Here is a 10,000-nt window from a genome sequence, read left to right as displayed (position 1 = left end):
AGGAGGCTTAATCGGGTTTCACACACACACACACACACACACACACACACACGACGTGAGAGAGAGCCGGTGCGTGAGGCGTCCTTGGAGACCGTAAGGAGGCTTAATCGGGTTTCGCTCGGCCACCTGACCCACGCCACGAACAAGGCCGCCCTCTGTGACCAGCACTGAGCGCGCTCACTTCAGACCTCAAGATTCTGCTGCGGAGGGATCTGATCGACTGGCCTGCAGCGTGCAGGAGCTCACTCAGGCCTGCGTAAAGATCGCCATGGTTACGACCCTGGACACAGGGACTGGCCTTGAGTAAAGGGTTTCAGCGCTAGTGTGTGTGTGTGTGTGTATCTATGTGTCCACGTGTCTATGATAGCAAGTCTTTGTGTGTGTGTGCGTGTGCTTCTGATTTACATCTAATCAAATTTATTTTGTGTGTGTGTGTGTGTGTGCGCACGTGGTGTGTGTGTCATGCCTGCCGTTATCAGGTGGCTGTGTTCTGATCCTCAGTAGGAACTTTGTGGAGTACGCCTGCTTCGGCCTGTTCGGCATCATTGGGCTTCAGGTGAGGCACATTTTCAAAGTCCAGGTCCATACTTTGTAGTGTGTGTGTGTGTGTGTGTGTGTGTGTGTGTGTGTGTGTGTGTGTGTGTGTGTGTGTGTGTGTGTGTGTGTGTGTGTGTGTGTGTGTGTGTGTGTGTGTGTGTGTGTGTGTGTGTGTGTGTGTGTGTGTGTGTGTGTGTGTGTGTGTGTGTGTGTGTGTGTGTGTGTGTCTTCAACTAAAGACCTGCTCCATGGTAAAATGTCTCCTGTCTCTGGTGTCGTAGACGATTGCCTACAGCATATTATGGGATCCCAAGTTCCTCATGAGGTAGGCGATCTCTGGAACATACTCTGTGTGTTGTGTGTTATGTGTATTTGCAAATGCACAGATATTTGTGTTTTGTACATGTGTGTATTTGTGTGTTTAATACGTAGGTTTGTATTTGTGTGTTTTGTACATGTGTGTATTTGTGTGTTTAGTGCGTTGGTTTGTATTTGTGTCTTGTATGGTCAGTTGTACGTATGATTGGATTTGTTTATTTTGTATTTGTGTGTTTAGCACATATGTTTGCGCTTCTTTGTTCTGGATGCATGTTTGTATTTGTGTCTTGTATGGTCAGTTCTACGTATGATTGGATTTGTTTATTTTGTATTTGTGTGTTTAGCACATATGTTTGCGCTTCTTTGTTCTGGATGCATGTTTGTATTTGTGTGTTGTTTGGGTGTTTATATACAGTGAGGAGAAGATGTATTTGATACCATGCTAAAGTTGCCTAAAAAGAGAAATAGAAAATCATCATTTGACAATGATCTTAACGTCTTAATTAAAAAAAATAGTAAAAATAAAACCGCTAAGTACAACAATTTGCTTTGTGATTGAAGAATGCATCGTAAATAAATGCTAAGGGGAAGGAAGTATTTGAACCCCTATGTAACCCTATGGGAATTTAACACATAGGGTTAACATAGGGGCAGGCAGATTTTTATTTTTTAAGGCCAGCTATTTCCTGATAAAGTTCCCTTGGCCTTTGGAATTAAAATAGCCCCACATCATCACATACCCTTCATCATAGTTAGATAGTAGTAGGCCTATTAGCCTGTTTGATGCTCATTGAGCTCAATGCAAATCAAACAGGCTAATAGGCTAACTGGAAAAAAACACCATGCCAATCTCTAGCTATGGTGAAGGGTATGTGATGATGTGGGGCTATTTTAATTCCAAAGGCCGAGGGAACTTTATCAGGATGCATAATATCCTGGATCAATGAAATAGCTGGCCTTAAAAAAATAAAAAAAAATCTGCCTGCCCCTATGTTAACCCTATGTGTTAAATTCCCATAGGGTTACATAGGGGGTCAAATACTTCCTTCCCCTAGCATTTAAGGAAAACATTTATTTATTTACGATACATTCTTCAATCACAAAGAAAATTGGTGTCCTTGGCGGTTTGATTTTTACTCATTTTTTGAATTAAGGCATTAAGATCAATTGTCAAATGATGATATTATATTCCTGTTTTAGCATGGTATCAAATACATGTGCTCCACACTGTGTTTGTGTTGGGCTTGGATGTTTGTATTTGTGTCTTGTGTTTGGATGTGTGTGTTGTTTGGATGTGTGTATTTGTGTCTTATGTTTGTATGTGTGTGTTGTTTGGATGTGTGTATTTGTGTCTTATGTTTGTATGTGTGTGTTGTTTGGATGTTTGTTTTGTAACCACTAGCTTTGTGTGCGTGTGTTTGTGCGTGCGTGCGTGCGTGCGTGCGTGCGTGCGTGCGTTCGTTGGGTTTAGATATGTTATGTTGTCCTTGTAGTGTTACTGACCGCTACTGTGTGTGAGTACGTGTACGTGTACCATCATGTTGAACCATATTGTATGTGTGTGTGTGTGTGTGTGCCCGTGTGTGTGTGCGTGTGTGTGCCCGCGTGCGTGCCCGTAGGAACCTGGCGCTGGGGGGGGGGCTGCTGCTGCTGCTGGCGGAGTGCCGTGTGGAGGGGCGGCCGGTGTTTGCGGGGGTGCCCAGCGTGCGCGAGAGCTCCCCGAAACAGTACATGCAGCTGGGGGGACGCCTGCTCCTGGTGCTCATGTTCATGACCCTGCTGCACTTCGACGCCAACTTCTTCTCTGTGAGCACACACACACACACACACACACACACACACCACATGTGTCACGCCACAAGACACTTCTCTCTCTCTCTCTCACCCACACACACACACACACACACACATACATGTGTCACGCCACAAGACACTTCTCTCTCTCTCTCTCTCACCCACACACACACACACACACACACACACACACACCACATGTGTCACGCCACAAGACACTTCTCTCTCTCTCTCTCACCCACACACACACACACACACACACACACCACATGTGTCACGCCACAAGACACTTCTCTCTCTTTCTCTCACCCACATACACACCGCAAGTATGCAAGACACTTCTCTCTCTCTCTCTCACCCACACACACACACACACATGTTAGTAATGCAAGTGAGAATCACAGTGCTTATGGCCGTTGTGCAGCACTTTGTAGCATTACTGGTTCATCTCAGTAAGGACAGCTGTGTCGGACAAGGTGACCAGTGATACTTACTGAACTCCCACACACTGTCCATTACACACACACACACAAAAAACTGATGTGTAAAAAACACTTTCCTCTGTATGACTGATTAAATGGTAAATGGTGTGTGTGTGTGTGTGTGTGTGCGCGCGGCAGATCCTACAGAACCTGGTGGGGACGGCGCTGATGGTGCTGGTGGCGGTGGCATAACATAACTCTGTTCTCTGTGTGTGTGTGTGTGTGTGTGTGTGTGTGTGTGTGTGTGTGTGTGTGTGCGGTGTGTGTGTGTGTAGATCCTACAGAACCTGGTGGGTACAGCGCTGATGGTGCTGGTGGCGGTGGCATAACATAACTCTGTTCTCTGTGTGTGTGTGTGTGTGTGTGTGTGTGTGTGTGTGTGTGTGTGTGTGCACGTGTGTGTGTGTGTGTGCAGATCCTGCAGAACCTGGTGGGGACGGCGCTGATGGTGCTAGTGGCGGTGGGGTTCAAGACGAAGCTGGCGGCGCTCACGCTGGTCATCTGGCTGCTCATCGTCAACGTGTCCTTCAACGCCTTCTGGAACGTTCCGTCCCACAAGCCCATGCACGACTTCCTGAAGTACGACTTCTTCCAGACCACGTCGGTGATCGGAGGGCTGCTATTGGTGGTGGCGCGGGGGCCCGGGGGCGTGTCCATGGACGAGAAGAAGAAGGAGTGGTGAGGAGCGACGCCCGGTAACTACGGCAACAAGACCCCTCCTCCAGGGTCGCCATGACTACAGACACCAGGACGACACCCCCGACACAGCACCCCAGGACCAAACCCCCCCTCCATCGCCCCCACTCCCCCCCCAGTTGTTGAGGCACTTTGTTAAGAGAGCAGATATATATCTCTCTGTTTCTCCTCCATATGCCCTACGAGCATTAAGATTAAACACCTCACACGTGTGTTTCTCTGAGTCTCTTTGCATAACCCTTTTCTACGTGCGGCACCTATAACGCCCGCCTGTGTGTGTCTGTACGACGCACCTGAAACGCTCGCGTGTGTGTGTGTCTGTACGACGCACCTGAAACACTCGCGTGTGTGTGTGTCTGTTGGAGGCCCCTAAAGCGCTCGCGTGTGTGTGTGTGTATCTTTCCATGTACAGTTCTCTGAACTCATCTGCAGTGTTAATGACCAAAGACAACCCCATTAGGCCATGCGCCAGCCCCTGGGTCCTAGAGCCAGACAGGTTCACACCAGCCCCTGGGTCCTAGAGCCAGACAGGTTCACACCAGCCCCTGGGTCCTAGAGCCAGACAGGTTCACGCCAGCCCCTGGGTCCTAGAGCCAGACAGGTTCACGCCAGCCCCTGGGTCCTAGAGCCAGACAGGTTCACACCAGCCCCTGGGTCCTAGAGCCAGACAGGTTCACGCCAGCCCCTGGGTCCTAGAGCCAGACAGGTTCACACCAGCCCCTGGGTCCTAGAGCCAGACAGGTTCACGCCAGCCCCTGGGTCCTAGAGCCAGACAGGTTCACACCAGCCCCTGGGTCCTAGAGCCAGACAGGTTCACGCCAGCCCCTGGGTCCTAGAGCCAGACAGGTTCACACCAGCCCCTGGGTCCTAGAGCCAGACAGGTTCACGCCAGCCCCTGGGTCCTAGAGCCAGACAGGTCCACGCTGTGCTCGTTGGGTTCGGTGTTCAGTCAGGAGGGGACGGCCACGACAGCATGCACTGGGCTCATGGCTCTCTCTGGGCTACACACACACACACACACACACACACACACACACACACACACACACACCACACATGCTGACAGTTCTGATGTACACATACACTCACACTCTCACACAAAATCCTGATATATATATATACACACACACACAAATACACACACACAATCTTCACACACTGACAATCTGGACACGCACACACTCACTCTTCACACACTGACAATCTGGACACACACACACACTCACTCTTCACACACTGACAATCTGAACACACACACACACACACACACACACACACACACACACACACACACACTCACTCTTCACACACACACACACACTCTTCACACACACACTCACTCTTCACACACACACACACACACACACAGCTCCTACTCCAGGGCAGGAGGGGATGTGCTGATGGCGGGCACATAAATGTCGTCCATCTTATTTAAAACATCCAGAATATTCCATTCATGCCTTAAGAAGCTTTCTTTCTTTGTTTTGTATTTTAGGATAAATGAATTGATCTGTGTAAAGGATATTTGACTGTTGTCAAGTGCTGTTGAGTCTGTTGTCAGGTCACTTTCAGAGTTTACAGTAGGTTCAAATGTAGTGTTTTTAACAAGCAGATTTCTCCCTTTGATTTCCGACTCCCGAGATGTCGGGGTTTGTGTGAATGAAAAACTAAAGACTGTCGTGTTTTCTACGTGTTCAAATATGTTGTGACATCATAAAGGGAAATTATGAAAACCAAAGCTGTTGAGTTGTGCTTTACTTTTGGGTTTGATGATGTGGTCGTTTCCACCGTGTGGCAATATTAGATATGATGAAGTGCCGTTTTATTGAGGTTTTAAAAACAGAATATATATATATATGTTATTATGTTATTACAGTGAGAGCAGAATTCCATATATATTACATACACACAGTACTGTATATGAACTCTGTCAAAAGGATGGTGAGTGGATGCTTTCCACACATACTATACATTATGCTACAGTATACCATACTATACATTAAGAAATGATTTCACTCAAACCCTGCTAAATACCCCTCTTCCTGCTCTGAAATATCCATCTGGAGACAAAAACCTACAGGAGCCCGATTTAAACAAATAAATGCTCTTTTAAAAGAAAAATGGTCTAGGTATGTTAGAGGTTTTTGCATATGTAGTATTTATATAGTCCGCTGACTATAACGTTGATGTGCGTTTTCTCAGTATGTGTGAAATATGATATTACTTGAGACGTGATGCCAAGACAAGAACACTTTCTGTAGACCATAATAAGGACGCATAATACATTCACATTGCAGCTACAAAATGCTGCCATCTAGTGGAAGGAAATGGAAAGGACTTGGTCAGCTGAGTAATTTTACTGGTGTGTCCATATCTGCTGTGTGCATGTAGACATCCCTCTCCACTGCAGTGTGTGTGTGTGTGTTCAGTCCTCTGCAGCGTGTGTGTGTGTGTGTGTGTTCAGTCCACTGCAGTGTGTGTGTGTGTGTTCAGTCCTCTGCAGCGTGTGTGTGTGTGTTCAGTCCTATGCTGTGTGGGTGTGTGTGTGTTCAATCCTCTGCAGCGTGTGTGTGTGTTTGTGTGTTCAGTCCTCTGCTGTGTGTGTGTGTGTGTGTGTTCAGTCCTCTGCAGCGTGTGTGTGTGTGTCGGTCAGCTGTTGGAACGCTGCTCTGGGTCCCGAGTCTCGTCTCTCGGCCGCTTGGCCCAGCCTGTGGGAGACGGCCCTGAGTGTGTGCGTGTGTGTGTGTGACGGCGCGTGTGTGTGTGTGTGTCCAGCCCGACCCCTGCGCCTGCTCTCCGTCCGCACTGCTGCTGCTGGGCTGGTGTGGGGGGAGGCGCGAGAGCGCCGCCCTGGTGGGCAGCTGGTGTAAGCGCAGGCACAGCCTCTCCAGCTCCTCCTCGGCCAGCGCTGCCCAGGACGGCTGCCCCAGCGCCCAGAACAGGTTGAGGGGGGCAGCGGAACGCAGCAGCGCGGACGGCCCCCCCCGCTCCCCCCCCCCCAGCGCGGGGTTTCCCACCCAGAAGCTCAGGAGCCTCCTCTGCCGCACGCTCGCACGCAGGAACAGAAGCATCTCCTGCAGCCGCTCCAGCACACACGGCCCGGCCCACAGCAGCAGCCCCGCGCGTGTGTGTGTGTGCGTGTACGTGTGTGTGAGTGTGTGTGCGTGTGCGTGTGTGTGAGTGTGTGTGTGCAGCAGGTGCAGCAGCACGGTCTTCAGGTGGTAGGAGGAGAGGAAGGTGGCAACGCGCGGGCAGAAGGGTGCGGAGGGTCGTGCCAGGTGCGCGAGCAGCTCCAGACACAGCAGGTGGCAGCTGTCGGCGGGCATCGAGCGCGCCACGCGCCGCAGGTACGACTCCTCGTCGCTGCAGAACCAGGTCTCCCAGCGGCCCGCCGGGTCTGCCGTCACCGCGCCGGAGGCGGGCCGCGCCCGCGCCACCACGCACAGGTCGGAGCCGGGCACGCGCACGGCGGGCAGCGCCTGCAGGTAGAGCACGCGGCCCGCGGAGGTCTGCAGCCGCATGACGCACGGGTTCTCCTGACCCCAGAAGCCGAGCTTGACCCCCCCGCGGAACCACCAGGCGCGGCGCAGGGCCCCCCCCAGCCAGCACAGCAGACGTTGGGGCTCCAGGGCCTGGTCAAGCGCAAAGCACTCCTCCAGCAGGAGGTCCAGCCCCTCCCTGATGCGCTCCGAGCGCACGCGCGCCGCAAAGTCCTCCAGGCGCGAGCGCCACGCAAACGAGCGCGCACGAGGCTGCTGCGCGTCGTCCCTCACGTGCACGCTCGCCGTGCCCAGCAGCTCGGCCGGCAGGCCTTCAGACGCCCCCTCCTCCTCCTCCTCCTCCTCCTCCTCCTCCTGCTCCTCCCCCTCCTCCTCCTCCTCCTCCTCCTCCTCCTCCTCCTCCTCCTCATCGTCATCGTCGTGGTCATCAGTCGTGGCCTCCGCCGAGCTCTGCTGGCCGAACTGCAGTTCCACCTCCAGCCTGAGGCCCTCGGGGGCGCTGAAGAGCACCAGCAGGTCGTAGACGGGGATCTGGTGCCCGCGGTTGGCGCCCCAGCCCTCGAACATGCTGCCCACGCCCTGCACGCGCCCGCGCCCAGCGCCCAGCGCAGCCCGGCAGCACGGCCCGAAGGCCCGCACGCGACGCAGCAGCCTCTCCAGCAGCCCCTGCACCAGCTCACGCAGGTCCTGAGGGCCCTCCGGCCGCTCCACACACACCTGGCACAGGTAGAAGTCCCGCAGAGCCAGCAGCGACAGCCCCTGCTCCTGCTCCTGCTCCTGCTCCTGCTCCTGCTCCTCCACCACCGCACCACCTCCATCCTCCTCCTCCTCCTCCTCCTCCTCCTCCTCGTCCTTCCTCTCCTGCCCCTCTCTCTCCGCGGGTCTGGTGCGGTCGTCTCCGGGCGCGGTGCCCCCCTCTCCCTCGCTGGCGGGCGCGTTGTCCTGCGGCTCCTCCATGCTGCTGAGCAGAGCGACGGCCGTGGTGACGATGGGGGTGGGGGTGGGGGTGGGGGTGACGATGGGGGTGGGGGTGGGGGTGGGGGTGGAGGTGGGGGTGCGGGCGAGGAAGATGGGGAGCAGGCAGAACTGGACCCCCAGCAGAAGCAGCCAGACCCAGCTCACCCCGGCGGCCAGCGCCTTCACCCACAGCCCTGCCACCACGAGGCGTCCCAGAAGCAGCAGCAGCGCCCGCATCCTGCACACACACACACACACACACACACACACACACACACACACACACACACACACACACAAACACACACACACACACACACACACACGGCACATGAGAGGATCTGGGTAAACACAGCACAGGGCACAAGAGAGAGGATCTGGGTAAAAGGTACCATTTGTGGACCCTTGATTGTTTTATGTTTTTTTTTTAAATATCGATCTTAACTGTCAAAAAAGAATGTTTGCACGCCTCTATGCTACAACTTGCAATCGCTTTTTGGGCTACCTGAATAAAATGTTGTTGTTGTTGTTGTTGTTGTTGTTGTTGTTGTTGTTGTTGTTAACGAACTGCCCCACATGACGCTCTATAGGCTACTCACACAACCTGCCTCTACTCTGATTTTCAAAGAAATCTCGATGTAAGAAACGGGCCCACTCCCGCCATATCTGCGTAATGCAAGATTCTTTAAACCGGTAAATTCTATTTCAAAGCGTCACAATCAAAAAGATCAAAGATATCGTATGAATTCTATGAAAAAGATGACGTGTTTTGAATTGTAGGATTACTCGTGGCTTTGGGATTGCTGATAACCTACATAAAATGTCATGGAATTCACTTCATTTCTACCCCTGGACCCACCGTTTTCAGATCTGGAGAGCGTCTCCGTTTTGTATTGATGAATGACAGGACCACGGCCTTCCGGATAAAGGGAAATAAAGCTGTTTCCTCTAAGAGACAGATAGAGATGACTGCTCTTTTTCCCTCTCTTAAACGGTGCTCTTTGATGGGGATGACATGCTGTTATTAACCTGTCTGGCTCACTAGTCTCGTCCTTTCATCTTCGCCACTACGATTTGTGAAGACCGAAAAAATCAATAGCCATGTGACTGTCGGCTTTTCTGTCGGAAAATTGTTGACCTTCGGAGATGTGCAGTAGGCCTATCACAGAGCGCGCACAATGCAGTAAAGGGGAATGTGTCCATTAAATGAGCAAAGGAGACCGGTTTAAACATGCTGTTGTCATTTCCTGTGCGACTACGAGCCAGGTGGTTTTGGAAATCCTTGACAAACCGCTATTTGGACAACCTTAAACGACTTAGAAACCATTGAGTCAAATTCTAGTCTAAATGCAAACTGTCTTAAACAGGATAAATTATAGCTACTAAGTCGACCTATGGAAAAGTAGGCTCCCGCTGTCCTATGTCATTTAGTAGGCTTCGCTTCACAGGAACTAAGCCTTCTTCGAATAAGTGGCTGTTTCAGGCATTTTAAATGTCATAGCCTGTAGGCCGACCATTCTCACTGGCAGAACAAAAGTCAGACAGGAGTTTTGGGCTGCAGCAGCAGGCTCTTGCCACTAGAGAGCGCTCATACTGTTTCAAAAACTGTTGAGACGCTACGGAACGATCACGGAATGACCACACGATCAAATCAGGTAGCCTACATGCTGGCGCCTTTCAAACCAGGGAGTCTGATATATCAGTCGTATGGAACAA

The 10,000-nt window shown here is 51.7% G+C and overlaps 1 protein-coding gene across 1 annotated transcript in view; it reads left to right on the top strand.

Annotated features, from left to right (window-relative positions):
* Positions 1 to 5,565, top strand: part of surf4l (surfeit 4, like) — a 15,960-nt gene extending 10,395 nt beyond the window's left edge. The window contains exons 3-6 of the mRNA XM_062542270.1: positions 480 to 556; positions 819 to 862; positions 2,475 to 2,661; positions 3,547 to 5,565. Coding sequence (XP_062398254.1) covers positions 480 to 556; positions 819 to 862; positions 2,475 to 2,661; positions 3,547 to 3,813 — 575 coding nt within the window. The 3' untranslated portion in view covers positions 3,814 to 5,565. The remainder of the gene's footprint in view (positions 1 to 479; positions 557 to 818; positions 863 to 2,474; positions 2,662 to 3,546) is intronic.
* The last annotated feature ends 4,435 nt before the right edge of the window (positions 5,566 to 10,000 follow it).

The sequence above is a fragment of the Sardina pilchardus genome, chromosome 8 (assembly GCF_963854185.1).
Source record: "Sardina pilchardus chromosome 8, fSarPil1.1, whole genome shotgun sequence".
NCBI classification, from domain to species: domain Eukaryota; kingdom Metazoa; phylum Chordata; class Actinopteri; order Clupeiformes; family Clupeidae; genus Sardina; species Sardina pilchardus.
This window is presented reverse-complemented; position numbering and strand designations above follow the sequence as displayed.